We start from the raw sequence: 19,350 nt of genomic DNA, 5'->3' as shown, positions 1-19,350 counted from the left end.
TACCCCGGTTATTCGATTACCAGCCCGGGTGCGCTGGTGATAAAACCACTCTCTCTCTCTATCTCTATCTGACGCTCATCCCCCGCTTGTCGGATCTGCCGCGTCGGGTAAATTTTGACATCATTCCTCGCGGGAAACCGAGAGTATTTTATTGTGCCGAATGATAATATTGCCAGACGTTAACGTGTGAATTGCCGCACAGGGCGACGGCTGGATATGAAGTCGCTCACTTCGCAGTGGTTTCGCGCCCGATGATCGTTCAAACTGAGGTGAGATTTTTCCTGGTCACTACGAGGAGAGTGTACCATATAATAGACGTATTTACAAACAGGGTTGAATTTTTGTCGACGTGGAGATAGTCATTGATAACGCGCCCCCATCAGGTTCAGTTGACGACAGACGGTTCGGGAACGGCACATATCATACGCCGTCTGTTCGCTGGCTCAGTGGCGGTGTTGCAGCATCATTCGCCCCGAATCGCATACGCGCGATAGAGCGGTGCTGGATTATCCCGCGTTCAACAACAATAGCATGTACACCCGGGATTAGACTTACAACGAGCATAGACCAGTGAGATTAACTTTAGACCGATGTCGGATTATCTAATGATATGGTAAGTTTACGAGGGTAAGCGAGTACGCTTACCGCCGAGAATAACATGTAGTAGGTACGGGGTTTAATGTCCCTTTGTCTCGACGCCGTTCCATTTTCAGCATGTCTCTATATATTTCCCTCCTATCTTGTTGACTGAATACCGATTTTTGACGGCAATTTTGCAACGATTAAAGGATCGAATCGCTGTTTTTGGGCAGGTCTACGAAAAAATGTCGATTTATTTCTTTGAGAAAAAAAACAGTTGACATAACGGGATAATCTTTTATTGGTAACGGGCACTTTTAGTCTCATACTGAAACTTGTACTGTATTCTTTATCAATTTAGAGTAACATAGATAATGATTCATATTCATTGAATTAACACTTTTTATCATATTTATGTGTATATTCGGGCAAAGTACAGTAAAACACTACCCAGCCCTCAACGGGCGCGGGCTTGTAAGTTACCATTTATAAAAATTAGATAAATGAATACAGTCAAGTAGTACTGATAATATTAACATGAATTCCTTTTATCTGAACACACTTCAATAAATGGTGCTAGACTAATTTGATAGTTAGCCATTAGTAATTGAAACTGTTATTGTTTTGTTGGCTCTTTGAAATCATGTATCTCCCATGAAATGTCTGCCAAAAGTTCTTATCATTTGTTAACCAGAAATAACGACATTTTACATCGGTTTATTCGTAACTATACTCGATTCGTAAATACGACAGAAGTCGCCGCGACAAAATACTGCATCTTTACTTTGGAAGAAGTCGAACTAGTCGCCCGACAGAAATCGTTACACGGAAATTGTCCGATGATTTTCGTTATAACTGTTACACGTTCTCACAATGCACGATACGTATGCGTGTATCCTGTTCGTTATCTCAACCACCTCCACGGACCCCATCAGTGTGTTGGTGGCTTCGAGCCAGGTCGTAAATCCACGCGCACCAGGATAAATATTATCTATTTACAAAGCAACAAATCTCTCCGGTTTTATTGCGCGGGATTTGATAAAAAATGGTAACGCTGTGGCAGATATATAGATATTAGGCACTTGTAACAAATTTGCGTCGAAGAAGATTTCAGCGTTTTTTCCTCTTCTGCGAATTGTTTGAATTTGTGATAAGACCAAGTTCTATAATTGTAAGAAACATTCACGGAGTTTTGCTCCGTCTAGAGACCAATATTTAAAAAAAAAACGCATCCATATATCGTGTGATTTTATCAACGAATTTCTAATTTTTTTCGTTAAAATGCCTGAATTATAATTGGGTTCATGAAATGCGTTTTGAGGTGTGGTTGTTCGCTATATTTTCCATAAATCACATCTAAAAATCACGAATTTATAATACCAATTAAAAACATTCACTACCCATTCAGAAGTAAGTTCGAGTCCTATAAATATTACAGGCCCAATATTGACACCTCTTGTCGCAACAGATCTGCTCATCAACAGCGAGACCGACACAACAGCGAGACCGTTTTCACTGGAGACATATATTAAACATAACATATCATCATTCGCAACCCGCATTATACATATAATATATTATAATTGCCATTCTCAGATCGGAGTTTCATATCGCACTCTAATCACTGTTATTGTATTGTATACCCGCAGTTTGATTGCTCTTGACAGACATTCGGTTGTTGCTAAACACAAATTGTGGTATTTTCGTTCGAACCCGTCAGCGATGCATTTAAACAGCGGGACGCGTATAAGGTACTTCTATGAAACCTCGAAACCCGCCATATCTTTCATCATCAAATTACCTACTAGTATCTGATCCAGGATTCAGCCACGTTTTAGCACCATTAGATTTTGTCATAGAAGATATCAGAGACTAAAAATAGATTCGATTCCACCGGCGTGAATTGAAGAAGTCCGAAAACTAGGATTTTTCAAATATTCTTTTACTCATTAATTCTTAATAGAACAAGGCCCTGACATAGAATTAGGCCTTTTTTACTGAGAATAGGAATTGGATTTTTATAAACTTAAGAAGTTCTGCGTTTAGAATTTTTCAAACGTTTTAATCAAGCCCGTTTCTAAGGCCTATGCGTAACTTAAATTCTGAAATTAAAAAAAAAAAGTTAGATATATCTCGATAAGTAACGGAATATCGGGTTGTAATAATTCGAGGATGGTTGACAAGCGAGCACCGCCCGCGTTTCACGGCAAATCTTACCGAGCAAAACAAAAATGTCGCCATTACTCACGTATCCTCTATAAAAGAACGTTACGCCACGTAGACGCGGGTTAGTACACCGCGGGAGCCATAGCGCACGTCAACTCGGCCCATTTTATACCTAGTTTATGACTGCAATAACGAGAAACATAGCGAGATAAATCATGAAATGCCGAATGAATTATCACGCGACATTAAAGCTATGACCTGAGCTTTAGAATTAGGTAAAATACAACTGCGCATTGCGCGCCAGTTTTATGAGATACGACAATTTTTGGTACATATACACCACCGCGTACAGTCGACTGCGAGGAATTTCCGGTCTTTTGGCATTTTTAAAAATCCATTCAAAACATTCGGATTCGGTGAGTAATTTTACAATCAAGATTGGACAATTTATTAAATCGTATCGTAATCTTTCTTGAAAATCTAAGGATTAGATTTAGCGAGTCGAACACAAATAAGCAGTAGTGATGGAATATGTATTTTCAATGTAGAAGAAACTCATTACTGTTTCCGTGAAGATGGAATTTTTATATATTTCGAAACTGAAAATAGATTCTGAATATCATCAATATTGGATCATTCATTGCACAAACCAACTTTGTTTAAGCCTAAAAGATGTTTTGTCTTTGCCTTAAAAGACAATTTTTTTCATTACTGTTAAAGTTTCCCCTCCCCATAACAAGGCAAACATCTTCCTTGAATATGTTAGATATCGAACAATATAAAGTCCTCCCTTCAGCCATATTTGTTCGGCGAAATACTTACTCTTTGTCTTTAAAAGAATAACTATTTTTACGCAGTTGATCTTTGTATCCGCTTTTATAACACGACTGTCGATCCGACAGCCCTAGTCTACTAATGGACTGCTTGACTTTTTGTTCAAAGGTTTAGCTCTCCTAGAATTTCTAGAAAATACGGGGCTTCATTTAACAAACACCTACAGACTAACCTTTCACGTTCAACGAAGAAAATTGAAAGTTTGAAGCAAGCATTTAATTTCCAACCCTCCCACGTGTTAGAAGGTGACCATCTTATGAAATATATATATATATATATATATATATATATATATATATATATATATATATATATATATATATATATATATATATATATATATATATATATATATATATATATATATATATATATATATATATATATATATATATATATATATATATATATATATATATATATATATATATATATATATATATATATATATATATATGTATATATATATATGTATACATTGTGTGTAAAAAATTTGTAATTCTGAGACATAGAAATGTTAGTAAAAGGGAATTATTTTGATGAAACTTTCCCTCGAGAAAAAGATAAATGAAGAATATTCGTCGGACTAACTCTCTGCTATGAATTATCTTTCAAAAATCGCTTCAGGGAACGATTAGTAGTATCTATATAAATGTATGTATGCGGATGTATGCTGTGTGTATTAATGCTTTCATTTAGAATTGATTATTTAAATTTATTCTGTATTTGTCCATACGAAGCGATGAGTGTGATCGTCATCCAATTGACCCGCATTTCACGGAAAGCTGCTGTCTGTAATCATACTTCAAATATGAATATGAAAAAAAAATATTTTCTATGTTATAAGTACAATTAACCGAATATACGAAAAAAAAAACTTGCTCTTTTTGAGAGCTATTTTGTTGTTAGTTTTGAAAACGACTCGGCTGAAATTTTACTTTAGACTTCGTTAGTTCGGAATGGGATATTTATTTTACTAACGAAAATAGGTTTTCAATATCTTGTAAAATAGCTTGTATTCTTTCCGCTTAATGAATAGCAATATAAGATATCATGAGATGTCATGAGATTATGTTTGGTTGCAGGCACTTTTTAATCGCGTTCACTGAAAAATAAATATCGATGAAACATCTTTATCAAATTAGTCGATTTTAAGGATTTGTATTATATTATTTGATTATGTTATATGATTTATATTACATCAAAATTATATGATTCTAAATAATCAGAAATAATGACAATATATTTTTCATCTAAAAATTAAATCAAATGATTTGTTATGATAACCAGACTGAAGAAATATTTCATTTTTTACGGTGATGAATAACAGATTCGCCCCGATGGCAAGCGGCCTTGCCCGTGGTTACGGTTAGAACAACACTCATCTCTGACACTCCTGTAAGAACCATACACCCGTGTTCTGAACACCGAAAAAAAGATATGTAGATGATGACAAAGCATCTGAAACTGTTAAATCTCTTGAGAGAATGAGCTCTATTGCCTGACGTTCTGAAAACTTGTATTTTGATCCACAGTAGGCATTTAGTTTAGAACCAGAATCATTTTTGAGATATCTTTTATACTTAAAAATTGCTTTTCGTGAAGAAGTAAAGTAACAAGCTATCTAACGATATAGACATGATTTATGGGAAGGTTGACGGTCTCAGCAAGGAAGGCCAGCGTGCTAACCAGTCTTGAAGCCCTATACTTGTATTGCTGGTATCAAGAAATATATTTCGGTATGAAATATAGCTATTACACGGATGATACCGATTTATTCAAAACAGAGATTCTTTCTTAAAGTTTCTTTGTTAAAATGCATCGCCGCTGAATATCAGCTTTCAAGCACTAGAAACACTGAAAATAGTCGAAATTGAATTCAAATTCTAACTACAGGTTTAGATAAATGTTTCATTAGGCTTCGAGATCTTTCGTGACGATACGTGAATTCAAATCAAGTCGTTAAAGTCGGATATTTGCATACTGAATTTCGATCGGGTTTGAAGCCGTATTTAGACGCCTTTGCCATGCTATACCACGCTTTACAATGCGGATACTCTGTGCGATGTTGATAAAAAATCCGAAAGCAATATCATTTTCATCTCAGATCATCGTGGCTTCTTACTAAGATAAACTACGCCGGGATGAATGATGCGGATACCAAAAAAAAAACTATACGGTATTATACAATCAGACTGCGCGTATATTATGTTATTCTTTGATCTGTTTTTGCCGATATGAATTCTTTCTAAGTGAGACTTCCTGACACTGCAGTCGGTTTTAGAATCCGCCTCCTCGCATCAGAATACATCAGAAAACACGCGACTATGTATGTATAAGATGGATTTATTATTCATGTAGGTATTCACCCTTGTCTTTCTCTTTGATCTTCCAGTGAAAGCCACATCGTCCAAACAAGCTCTTTTTCAGAATTATTATCTAGAATAGCCGGCGCAAGCAGTGCCAGTGGTTCGGTAAAAAGTCACTGCTACTTACCACAAATGTTAATAAACGCCTGGTCTATGTAGTAATGCTCAGGGGCTGGTTCCTCAGTTGAGACTTAAGTCCAAAAATGGTCTTAAATTTTGAGACTGGTCTTAAGTTGTTAGATTGGTCATAGAACTAAGATGGTCTTAAGTCTAAAAGCATAGAAACTGCTGATAATACTCAGTGGGTTGAGGTATAAACGCAACCGTTCAGCGGCCGATGAATACGAAATTTTCTATCATCAAATTCTGGTCGTTCACCGAAGAAGCTTGAATTCGTGCGTTTGTATATCGGCTTCGCTTTTTGCAAAATTATACAGGTCTAATTTCCTAATTGCGTGATAGCGATGATTAAACACTGGGTGTGTACGCTATAGCTGGGTCGTAAAAACAACCAGAAACTGCTCTCTAGGGCGAACGCCTGGTGCTCTGGTTCGATCGTTTCAAAATGGCCGCCTATCGTAGCACCTTATCTCTACAACACGTATATGCACCGATATGGCAAGAAATTACGGATTTCAACTAAAACCAGGCGATGTGTGTCAGATCATAAACAAGTCTGAAATAGCTCTCCAGGGCTGACTCGATCGTGTACAGGCTAGATGACGTAGGACGGCGTTCAGTCTCATCAGTCGTAAATCAGATTCGTCGGCGGCGTTCATCATGGATGGGCGTGCATGGTATCCGCTCTGATTACTAATACCAGTGGACGAGGTGAAGGTCGTAAAACAATCCGGCTATTATATTATTATACCCGCTCGCTGCGCTGTTGAGCTTTTTTGACGCAGAGACTGACGCAATTCATTCGCAATCGAAGAAATCGCTTTAATAACTGCGTATAGTATACGAAAATGATTAACGGGGGTGATCGGAAATCGGATGATTTCTGGCCGAATAGATAGGTAATTTATGGGTATACATTTAAGTCAAAGCTTAATGAAAAGATCTGGTGGTTTTATAGCTTTTATCGGCTCCTAACAGTAGTGATAAACAGGACCCAGTTCCACAGTTTTATGTTACGGTTAACTCTGATCTTAAGATCGAGTTCCGCAGGTGGGTTAGAGTTACTCCGAACTCAGGGCCCCACTTCCACAGTTGTGAGTTAGAGTTACTCTGAACTCAGAATCCAGTTCCACAGATGTGAGTATAAGAGTTAAATCTGAATTCAGGATCTAGAACAACGGATGTAAATTAGAATTAAATCCGAGTTAAGATTAGTTTATTTTCAACGTTTCTGGATATAACAGGGATATCGTTGCTGCTAGGGAGTAAAATCCCATAAATCTTAAACTAATCAAATTGAATTTATCTTTTTGATTCAAATGTGAACCAGTGTTCAAATCAATTTCTGAATGTATTTTTTGTGACCCGCTTAGCCACATGTTACCTGTTATATAAATCCGAAACAATATTTGGATTTTTAAAATAAATTCACTTCCATCGGCTGTTATACTCTGCACGCGATTCTTGATATCGCAAGCACTATTCGCCATATGATCACATCGTGCAATATAAGATGACACTTGATACTTAAGTATACGGAGTCATATATGCAAATATATAATAAGTCTCTCACTTTTTAGAAAAACATCATCTCAGAAAGACCGGAATAATCGGATGATTCAGGTTATGGAAATTTCCGACGCGGTCACCCCATAAGCACCGGATAATAAGGATTTGGATCTTATTTTGATGACAAAGCGTTCTGGGGAAAAACGATCTTTCTATGAAGTCTGTTTATAAACGAATGTATTAACCTTGTTTTTGAAGAGGTTTGCGATACGAAGTTTCCAGGACGGCGAATCGATTGAGGACTGTGACAGAGAGAAGAGAGAGAGAAGAGAGAGAGAGAGCGGGAGAGAGAGAGAGCGAGAGAGAGCGATATGGAAAGTGTTTGTTCAGTTAAGCACGTGTTGAGATCGCACGGCAAATACTACTGGAAATTGTGTATGAATAAATTACGTTCCGCCGAGAAAAATCAAGCAACATGGCGTCTAAGCGGTTTCCGGTGTATTGTTGAGTGATCGTGTTGACACTGGAGCCTCTTAGAAATTCGTTACAGGACCCGCAGGAGAATACCGCCAGTCCGAAAAATAACCTTCACGGCACTCTCATGCCCGATCATTGATATTGTTCTATTTGTTTGTGTATTTTGAATTTACGGCCAAACGAAACTTCGAAACTGTGCCTCGAGTTGAACTGTTGACGTGGGTCGAAGTAAGACCTATAAATAATCGTGCATCTGGGTCCAGAATCAAACTCAGCCTAACTGCCAGTGGACTGAAGTCAACTCTCCCTGCGACTCTATGACACTCCTTTTGCAGTATTATGTCCATTAAACCATTCTATAATCCTTATAATCTTCGTTATTTTGAAATCGATAAATTCTGAGTTTAATTGGCTAAAAAACCGCACCGAGAATCGTCGGATTCGATCAACATCACAAAGACCGCAATTCACAAATTCCATCTGCCATTGTGTCTTAATCGCCATCAAAACTAATGGCGTGAACACTTATGTTTCTTTATCCCGCGTCCTCGGAGGATGAAATTCCTCCTATTCAATTGAAAGTTTTAAGTGCTTATCGTTCAAAAAAACTTGCCGGTTCATTGGCGCCTAATTTGCATATTAGAATAACTGAGATGCAAAATAGAACTGCGTATAAACGAGGCTCCACGTACCTACTTGAAATTCAAATCGGATTTTGAAGTGTATAGAAATGCGTACTGCGTTTGAGCTTAAATTAAATTCTAAACAGTTCGCTTTTTATCCGTTATTCGCGGCTTGTCAGTAAAATGACATCAGTCTCTGGTGGCACTGAGCTCACATAACTCGCTATATATATATATACACGACGAATCGTGCATTTGTACAATGAAAACTTCCCCAGCAACGCAGCAACTGTTTCAGGAATCTGTCGGGAATTTGGGAATTCTTGCGTGAAAAAATCCCATCTCATCACGCGCCCACGAGGATGCCTCGAATGCCTATAAAATCGTAGAACACGATTTGCAATCTCGAAGGTGGGATTTATCTTTTGATTGGGGTCGAAAACGTTATGGATTCCTTTCAAATTGAAAAATCGTTTTTGAAACTCAATTTCAGATTGGTTTGTTCGTCGATGTAAACAGTCGCTGCTGCAGACGGCGGTAGAATTATAAACCAGCGATAGAATATTCTGAGCCTTGTATGCGTAGTATCGAAAATCAACTAACATTGTATGATTACCATAGATAACCAGGGGACATTCTATTTATTCATGATACATATGCATAAGTCATAAATCTTATGCTTTTGTTGTTTGTTGCGTGCGGGGGAACGTGTCGTCTGCAATCACCGTTATTTTACCCTCCTTGCGTATAGTGTCGTTTGTCTCCGCTTGTGTTAGAACTCTCTCCCTCTCCATCTTCGGTTCTCCTCTCCTGTCTCCCTCTATCCCATCTACCGCTCTTCTCTCTCCTATCTTCTCTATCCTCTCTCCTCTTCTTTCTACCCTCTATTTTCATACCCTCTCTTTCTATCCTCTCTCATCTCCCCTCTCCTGTCTCCCGCTCTCTATCCTCTCTCCTCTTTTCTCTATCCTCTATCCCCTCTTCTCTTTCCTCTCCCCCACCCTCTCCACTCCCGTCTCCCCAGTCTCGTCCTCCTCTCCCATCCCTACCCCTCTACCTCTCTGATTCCGCGGGAAAATTTGAATATTCCCTGCAATAAAAGGTCGTTTTTAGCAGTGCCCACCCCTGTCTTCGTTACATTTTTACAGCGATCATCGTGTTGTCGACGAGTCGCTTGTGAATGGAAGATGACGATGTTTTCGTCGTCTTCGGAAACGCGGAATACGAAACCGCGTGGGAAAATCTTTATGGATAATTGCGGTTGACAGGCGGCAACAAGTTGTGAGTAATTCGAGTCACCGACACCTTCTGGCTGGCGAGAAATCGACGAGTCTGAACGCAGATTCATTTTCATGGAAATTATCCAATATTTAAAGCAGTCATCGTTGATCGTTTTTTGCCGAAGGCGCATGGGGAGACGCTCCGGAATTATCCCATTAACTCAGACTGTATCACAGTGTGAAACTAAGTATTATGTCTGCGCGACAGAAACAGTTATACAGATTTACAATCAATCTCGACGAAGGGTCGATTGCCTTGAGTTGATAATTGAACCTTCAGACAAGTAAGTTTTGATTCTACAAAAGAGATTAAACTGGCCAATGGTCTTAGGACTTAATTACGACATGACTGTAAGATTGACGTGCTAATCTGCGAAATGATTTTCGCCAAAACTGCAAAAATGACAAGTTTCAATCGAAAGCGCTTCATCCACGAAAAGAATAGTATCCACTGCTTCACTGGCGCTTTGCCCTTTCGCCGATAAACAAGTATGCATACAAAATCTTTAATTAAATCAGTCGGGAATTGTCTCCTGGTTCACCTGCATTCATCAAGCTGTCTTTCTGCGTCCACAGCAAATAAATCAAATCTCTCACGAGGAGCGGCAACATGTGTTTGCACTGAGGAGGAGAGACGGGACGATTTCGTATGCTTACGTCGTCTGGTCGTTGCTTATCGGCTGGCTGAACGTTATGTTCCCAATGCGCTGGCTTGAAGGAGCTTTTCGCTACGAAACGAGATACACAAGAATGGAAATTCGCCAATATTATACGACATCCGTATCGGATGACGCGGCTTTCTATGTGCGTTCACGGATACATAGAGAAAAAAAGGTTTTCGCGGTCGGCGCTGTTGTTGTGTTCGCGACGTGCGTCGGTTTCACGACAAGTCGTAGAGGAAATATGTGCGTTCTAATCTGACATATTGCCTCGGTAATTGCTTACATGACATAGAGAAGCTGTCGTTTACAACAAGTACGATCCTCTCGCAGTACGTCGTCGGCTACGATGATGAAATACGTAATAGCGTCTCGTTGAGATATACGCTTAAACTCTCGATCCATGTGTCATCATCCCCTGCCCGCAAATAGGCATATCCTCACGCTGAAAATAGGATAAAAACCCACTATGTACGGATTAAAAGAATTTAAAAACAAGAATTTATTTATTCAATCTAAAATATATAGAAGACACGACGTTTCGATCTCACCCTAGAAATCATCGTCACACGTGACGATGATCTCTAGGGTGAGATCGAAAGTGGGTTTTTATCTTATTATCCGTTCACCACGTTTGAGTGTGGTTATCGTTCCCTCATGCCAATAGTTCGCGGGACCAGTTCAATATTTGGCCCATAGTATTATGACATTAAGGTCCATGTTGGTATCATGAACTATAACAATAAGCAAAATGAGGATATGCCATTTTTCTTGGTCAATTTTTCCAGTCTGAGTTTTGCGGATCTTTCCAATATCCTATTTAAAATCTTATACAACAAACTGCTGTAAAACTGATTCAATCATGTTGAACACTATAAACATCATTTCCGCCTGCATTTTTCTTCGCATGAAATGTAGTACTCGCGTATACGATTGAAATTCGAGTCGAATTCGGTGAATGATTTTATCCGGAATCAGACACAACAAACAGAGACTCGTTAAACTGCGCGTGCGTCATTCAGTGCGAGTCTCTTCGTATATATATATACGTATATACATATATAAAATCGGGGAATTTGCGGCTGTTTTGGAAGATACCGCCTTCAAACGGATACACCGCAAATCCGCTGGTTTTATGATACGCGAGGTTTCTTTATTTATGATGGTTTTCTTGTTTTTATTGTCTAATACTAAGCACGGCAGCTGACACATAGCTACCGAGACCATTGAGAGAGATCTCAACTAATACAACACAGCGGCAACTGATTTGCAAATTCCATAATGTACCGATAAAAGCGAATGATTTAGGAAGTCTGAGTTTTTATTGAGAATTTGCGAGGACAGTGACCTAAAGAGGTCGTGAAGCCATGAATGTGCTCTTTTCACGTGACCGACGCCATTTTGACGGACGATACAATGCGAGTCCATGAAATTTGTAAATGTCCATATCGCCATGACTGCGTCCAACACTGGATGGTCCAACTATAGTGCTGCTGTTGCTGTTGCTGTTGCTGTTGCTGTTGCTCTTGCTGTTGCTGTTGCTGTTGCTAGTGTCGGTGCCGGTACCGCCGCTGTCGCTCATGCTCGTTGCATCTTGTTCACGTGGCAGTCGAGGAAACGCCAGGTGCGCTAGTGTGAAAATACTAGCGCAACACTTTGTCAGTGAAAGTATTCCGACGTTGACATCAAGAAAATATTGCCATCTATGAATACGAATACGAATACGAATATTCATTACACTCCACCCATTCCCATGGTATATGGAGGAGAAAATGAATCGAAAAGTTACAACGCCGTCTAGTGACAGCTGGTTGAATTAGGTCGACGTTTCGAGATAATTTAACGTGATTTGCTTCGCTAAATTGACGTTTATCAACTCACGCACTCGATGAAGAGAATATTTTCATTTACAAAAAGGACACTCTTCTAGTTTTCTACTCAACAGTTTGTCGATAACACTTGTGGGGTTTTCTCATGAAAAGATGCGAAATACGGTTGCCTAATTAGGTATTCATACACACAAAGTTAGATCGGATAGGTTTCTCTCGTATACAGAAAATCGATAACTGCTTATGATATACTTAAAAAACGGCCGGTTTCCGGCGTCCATAATGAGTAATCATCGTCGCAAATGGGTCCCGGGGTCTCGTGTGCGTAGCGAATGACTAATAGCGAAGTGTGTGATTCAGATATCGGCGCGAGGCATAGGCAATAAATTACGTCAAAACAAACAAAGTGAACTATTTTTCATGCGTCGAAACACAAAGTATGTGATTCGTTACGGTGTGGACTTCTTTTTCGGGCTGATAAGAGAGTTTTAGAAAATGGGCTCGAATCGTAGGACCATCCTAGTCGATTAGAGAACCAAGATGGAGTTTGACTCGACTTAAATTCTTGACTATAAAACTGGTGATAGACTATGATGCAAACACGTTTCGTTATCTTCGTCAAATACTAGAATGATTCGAAAACTAGTAGATCATTCTGAGTTGATCTTGATTGAGATTTTGACTTCCGATTCTTCGCGTGTACTGCCCCAGTCCTGCTGCAACGTTCGTCCGAAAATGGTCTTACCATAAATCGTAGGACAAGTCCAGCCTTGTCTGTTATTGATTGATTGAGGACCAAAAGAGATAAAGCTTTCAGGCAATCTTACCGAATGTTACGATTTTTCGTTATCTTTGTTAAATACTAGACCGTATTAGTTTTTAATGAATAAATTATTCAGATTTTTTTCGCCATTCTGCAAATATTTCATCACGAGTAGCAAAAGCGCACAATAAGCTTCGACTGTCGGAAATGGTGTCCAATTACAATCCGCTCGGCGAACGCGTGGCTCCCGTAATAAATGGCCCTTATGCACATCGCGGCTAAAAGACCCCGCTTCGAAACTTCATAGCTATCATCAATCTAAAAAGTGCAATGATAATGGTGGCGTTGATGAAGTACGTAGATACTTATATCGTGATGTATATTTTTTTATATAGTACCTAAACCATTAACTGCGACGCGTTGCTAACTCTTGATAGCGGATATAGCCACCGGTCGCTTGTTAACCGATACTGTAAATTACAGTCGCTAACAGTGACAACTATCATGTCAATGGGCGTCGAAACGAAAGACGCATTCGTTCTCGTAAATTGAGGCATCCGATGGTCTCCCGTTCACTGTCAATCCGGAAAATAATTCGATGTACAGTGGATTTCGCCTTGCTCGGAGAAATTGGGACCGGTGAAATTGGAAATTGCGAAAGGCTGAGTTAGGTTCAGAAAAGTAAGAAAATGATTTCGTTAAGTACGAGTATGTCTGAGTTGAGCGAATGACGGGTTTGGCGAATTTCTGAGTTGGCTAAGGCGAGCTTGAAAGCATATTTCGCATTAAAAACAAGGGCTCGGAATCAATTCCGAAAATATTATTTGTTGTGACGCAACGCAATGTGTGCTGTGAGACAGACTAACAGTGTCTGAACTCTGAGACACCGTGGACCAGGAGAGGTCGCATTAAGTCAAGGCAGCTGCAAGACCAGCCTCACTGGGCCTTTAACCAACCTTATACCGCGGATCGGTAATTCATCAGTTGCGGAATCAAGATTTTCCATCCATCCAGAAGGGGTTCCAGAGCGCTCTTGATTTGTACCGGGGGATATTCCCACAACCAGTGACTTTTAAGATAAATGCCAACTACATATAATATTCATGCATGATATTTCGGAATATGAACAGCCTGTGCGTCACTCGTACAAACGCGAGGAGATGAGAGTTTGAACCTCGATCATTAGTGTTTACAAAGTATTTACTCGGATTTAACTATATAACCACTTAAGCCTCATCCACTCCTTTATAAACATATGTCAGTCAAAACGCGAAATATTTGCAATATACAAACAACCACCGTGTTGCATACGAGCTGAAACTCAGATAGGATTTCCATTCGATGTAACGGTAACTTTCGGCTAACTTGAAACTGGTCGATGTAATTATTGAACCTGTTCGCCGAGGAGGTTAAGTTCTCATCTCCCAGTTTATAGTTCGTTGGTAATTTCTGCAGAAGGTCAGAAAGGGTTCAGGAAGAGCTGGATGCCTCGGTTTGCACCTTCTTTTTGTTTTACGAGTAGTTTCGTATATTCATCCTTTGTTTTATTATCGAAATGAAAAATGTCACAATCTTTATTTTCCTTAGACCCATTAAATCTTTTCATTTAATTTGAATCGGGTTTTTTTAAGAATAAACGTTCGGCAGCGACACGCACCTCCCTATACTTTACGTCGTTCATCATATATAATTATGGAATAATAAGTGGCTGCTAATTTCTAAGTCAAGAGTCGTCGATGTTTGGATCTATAAATCCAGCAAAGCTATCAAATACTCCGCGACTTGTGACGATCGTTAGACTATGCGAATTATACTAATGGCCTATTTAACCGCCGTCCACACGATGGCTTCTACTTAGCCTTGTTTAGCGCATCAGATTGCTATCTATCCCTCAGTTACGAAAGGGCTATTTCATCATCAACGTACCTTATAAGAATATTCATTTTGCTACTGTTCGTGGTCACGATTATCAGAATTCTCGTTATCAATGAAATAATGCATCTTTCTTCGCTACAAGACTAACGAACAAAGTAACATTAAAAATGTTCTGCCACGCGCTTGGTTCACGGGTTCACTCCATTTCACGCAAAAAGCAAACTTATTTGACTTATTTGTCACGGTAGCAAATATATCGACACCATCTCAGTTTTTTTATTTCAACGCGCCCAACCCGACTGTGACTACACAAATCGTGTCCAGCTATTAGGCCACTTCATTCCTGATTTGAAGACAAATCTGATACAATTTTGTGTACACAATTTTCATCACAAGTTTCTGACATTTTAGGTTTTTTAAGTCGCTTGTTATTCATAGCATATGCGTAAATATTCGCCGCAAGCCACGGATGTTGGATGTTGAGTTTATTCAAGTGTTTGTAGTTTCGGAAATCCATTAAAATACTCTACATTTTGAGTCATTACCGCCGAATATGACGTTGTAGATCTCGCAAACAATAGACCCGACGACGTGCTCGGCAGTCGGTGTATTTTTGTATCATCCAAACGGATGACATCAAGACAAAAACCGATGATGTAGTGGCCAATTTGTCGCTCATGTCGAGACACTAGAAGAGGCTCCGAACGGAATTCCTAGCAGGCGGTACAGGGCTTGCTCGGGGATGATTGGTTATTTCCAGGTATCGCGTTACACGTGACGTGGCCTGCCGTATGTAATGTGTTTGCTGGTTCTTTACTGGATCATGAAAAAAAAAACGCTTTTCGCGCAAATATATTTCGCAGAGAAAATATTACCGATAACATTGTCTATCGATAACGGTGAGGACGCTGCGAGTATGATACAAGATTTCTAAGTGACTTCTAAGTCAGCTTTCCCATTCGAGTTCTATGGCTATATGGTAGCACTTCTCCCTCCGAGCGTATCAGGGGCAAACAGGGAACATGCATCCTACTCGGTCGCCTTTTGTCTGTTGACAGTTCGAGAGTATTCGTCTTCGGCTTCAGATACCAGAGAATAAAGAGGAATTAGTTTGTCACCTCTCCGACAACCTGCGACGAACACAATATCTTATACATTCTATCAAATATCTTTATTTCACAGCTGTGTTACCGCCATTAACGGAAGCAGTATACAGCGACCCCATATCACGGGATGAAATCCAAACCAGAATAACTGAGTGGGTGCAACAGTCTGGACTGTCGTTCCCGAAAACATCTGAGTCCTAAAACAAATATCAACAATGATTGACCATCACAGTTATACATGTTTAGACCAAGGACTCTAAAACGAAATAAAACGACGGAGAAACTCTGTGTGCAAACAGTATTCGAGCCCACGAACCCTGAATTGAAGCCATCCTCACATTCCAGGACGAACTTTTTTGCCAATTAGAAAGTAATAATCACTATAGATCTTCGTTGTGTTCTTCATGCCAAATGTGGAGAAAGCACATGAATTAGGCGCAAGTGCACTGACAAACTCGTGAAATATCTCATTTATGTATCATATTTCTAACATTCTGTTATGTTTGTGTCTATTTCAGGTATCTATGGTAGATCACGATGGGAGTTACCGTTAGCCAGTTGAATGATACCGACACTAGGAGATGTGACAAACACACTAACGCGGCAGATTGCTGCCGAAACGAAGCTGTCCTGCCGTTACAGGAGCCATCGTTAGAACTAACTAGTTGTTCGGAACGTCACCACCAGGATGCGCTCGTTGCGAACAACCATTGCCCCGTATTAACTCATGGCCAATACCAACGTACGAGCCAGTGCCAAAATCCATATACCCAATCGTACCACGTGAATTCTTGTCAAGCGCCATCGCAAGGGCTCGGCCAAACGACTCCGACAAGCTATGGACCGATATACTACGGACCGCAGCAGGCGTGTTCACCCGGGAGCCAGTGTAGTCTGACTCTATCGATGAACGGGCCCTCGCCTGTTCCGCAGTGTCAAACGTCATCACCGTACGGACAGCAACCAACATCGCCGTCGCAATGTTTAATGCCTCCTTCGAATCAGTATCAACACCAACATGGCGCGACGAACCAGACTCAGTACGGCATGACGTCACTTCACGATCACGCCGGCATGGCAGCCGCGACTGTCGGCAGTCGAAATACTGTAATAAGCAGGAGTTCGGCGTCAAGCCCTGCTTTAACGCATCGGCCCACGATGCATAGCGCGGGTCCCAGGGCTAGTCCAGTGCCTTCTAAACATAACAGTGATTCACATCATAGTCGGCATACGTGTACACCGCCGCCGCCTACATACCAGGACGCCATCGCAATGCTCGGTACGTATCACCAGGCCAGGAACGATTCCGCGTATTTCTCGTTCGGAAACAACTCGCAAAGTCAACCGCCGGGACTTATATCACAACCGATACTCAGTGACGAGAGTCAACTAGTCACCCCGGTACTCCGCAGACATTACCCGAACAGACTACGTCATCAAAATCTGGCCAATCACAGGCCGACGCACGCGAATCGAATCTCAAACCCGACGCGTGAAGAAAATCCGGAATTTTTCAAGGTGGCGCCACTGAACTGTATCGTGTTCGTCGCCGGCGTCGGGACGTTGATTATAGGTGGCGCTTCGATGGCGTTTAATCCGTACGGGTCGTTTTTGTACGCGGGAATGTGGTGCGGGGCGTCGTACATCGCGCTGGCCTGTATCGCATCGGCCGGCGTCCGAAAAAAGACCCAATGTCAAACGGTGAACACGCTAATCATGGCGGTAATAACTCTGTGTTTGTGTCTGTTTTACTCGACTTGGTGCATCGTCGGCATAACGCAAGACGTGAAACATTTCGCGTCGTGTTACGGTAACGTCGCCGGTTCGAACGTCAGGTCGGCGACGTCGAAGTCGACGACGGTGCAATATTTTACGTGTTACAAACTGAGCGACGCCGACATTCCTCCGAAAACTCCGTACGAACTGCGAATACGAGTCGTACTCGAATCGTTAGCTTTGTTTCTCAATCTGATCGTCATTCCGGTCACTATCAATTATATATTGATATTCAAACAGCTGTTGAAAGTGCCCTGTTTCCCGGACGATGTTAACAAACCGTTAAGATTGAACCAAACGAACGAACACCCGCCAGTTCACGTTTGACCCCGTTATAACATAAACACGGCCGCTTTCATTCATAAATGGATTCAAGCGTCGATTAATTAGAATTTCGTAATTCGATGATGAAATCATCGTGGATCTGTGTGGAGTCAGCCGATGTATCGTTGAAGAGAACTCGTGTGTCAATGGGTACAGCTTTGAATGTTATGGCGTATGTGAAAAATGACGTTGTTTCTAAATTTTCGGTCAAAATAATCTCGGGCTGGTTTTATGTGTCGACCGACAAACCGATTTTTTCCATTGAATCTTCACTAGAACCAGTACAGCCACATTCAAATGACAAAACATATATTTTACCTTAGTTGTCCTACAGTCGTTTCTATCGAACGAGCAAATTACTATGTAGGATTTATATACCTTATATTTGGATTGCAATCTAAAAAATGTGGAACCGGTTCCAGGCCCATATTCTTGTATCGACAAAGAGAAATTCTTCAATCTATGCGACCTTGTTTGTAATCAAATTGAAGTTCTAAAGATTCCGTGGGAACTGGTAAATGCACCCGTTTACACGTACTACAGCCATATCATATCAGTGTAATACTAATTATATATGTGTCGAGTATATAATTGAATACATATTGCATTTTCGTGTAAAGTATTATATATGTATGATATTAATCGCTAATATTTTAAAGAAATGTCATTTTTCTGCTGGCAAATAATCAAAATATGCATTGTAAATTTTACATCATAGACCATATGAAATATATGCACATGCAATCCATGAAATATGAAATTTACTATCTTATCTATCACGGTTTTTCGTTGGTGTGTCAGTGCCTTGATATTCAGGGCTCGACGACTCCCATTCTGATCCTCCACTTTCGTTTTTTCGTCTGGTGTCGTCTGTACTTGGGAACGCACCGAAAGCGCGTCATCAAAAGGAAATGGTTCTAGTGTGTAAGCCAAATATACCGCGGAACAGCCCCGCTGCCCGTGCGCTATTATTGTATGGATATCTTTTTGAAAAAACAACAAGGCCCCTGCATTGGACTGCTGAAAGGTGGGAAACACTACTCGGTGGAACAATACCCGAC

At 40.3% G+C, this 19,350-nt stretch overlaps 1 protein-coding gene and 1 long non-coding RNA gene across 4 annotated transcripts; one reads left to right on the top strand and one right to left on the bottom strand.

The window, feature by feature from the left end:
* The first annotated feature begins 191 nt into the window (after positions 1–191).
* On the top strand, positions 192–19,004 carry LOC141908357 (uncharacterized). 3 transcript variants are annotated; one of them, XM_074798378.1, is made up of 2 exons: positions 192–613; positions 16,708–19,004. In XM_074798378.1, exon 2 carries the CDS (start codon positions 16,727–16,729, stop codon positions 18,290–18,292), a length of 1,566 nt encoding a protein of 521 aa, XP_074654479.1. In that variant the 5' UTR covers positions 192–613; positions 16,708–16,726; the 3' UTR covers positions 18,293–19,004. The 3 variants fall into 3 exon arrangements, with proteins under 3 accessions (XP_074654479.1, XP_074654480.1, XP_074654481.1); XM_074798379.1 differs by lacking the exon at positions 192–613 and adding an exon at positions 3,023–3,161; XM_074798380.1 differs by lacking the exon at positions 192–613 and adding an exon at positions 10,226–10,241.
* Positions 2,038–3,648, bottom strand: LOC141908358 (uncharacterized). The gene is made up of 3 exons (XR_012619604.1): positions 3,568–3,648; positions 2,797–2,928; positions 2,038–2,451 (listed from the first exon to the last, which is right to left on the bottom strand). It is a non-coding gene; the product is annotated as an uncharacterized LOC141908358 (long non-coding RNA).
* Positions 19,005–19,350: the final 346 nt, after the last annotated feature.

The sequence above is a fragment of the Tubulanus polymorphus genome, chromosome 7 (assembly GCF_964204645.1).
Source record: "Tubulanus polymorphus chromosome 7, tnTubPoly1.2, whole genome shotgun sequence".
Classification (NCBI taxonomy): domain Eukaryota; kingdom Metazoa; phylum Nemertea; class Palaeonemertea; order Tubulaniformes; family Tubulanidae; genus Tubulanus; species Tubulanus polymorphus.
The sequence above is the reverse complement of the archived record's forward strand: the minus strand, read 5'-3'. Positions and strand labels throughout refer to the sequence as shown.

Bases quoted from the DNA above. Each gene is read 5' to 3' on its own strand.
- LOC141908357 (XM_074798378.1), top strand. From the start codon at position 16,727: ATGGGAGTTACCGTTAGCCAGTTGAATGATACCGACACTAGGAGATGT.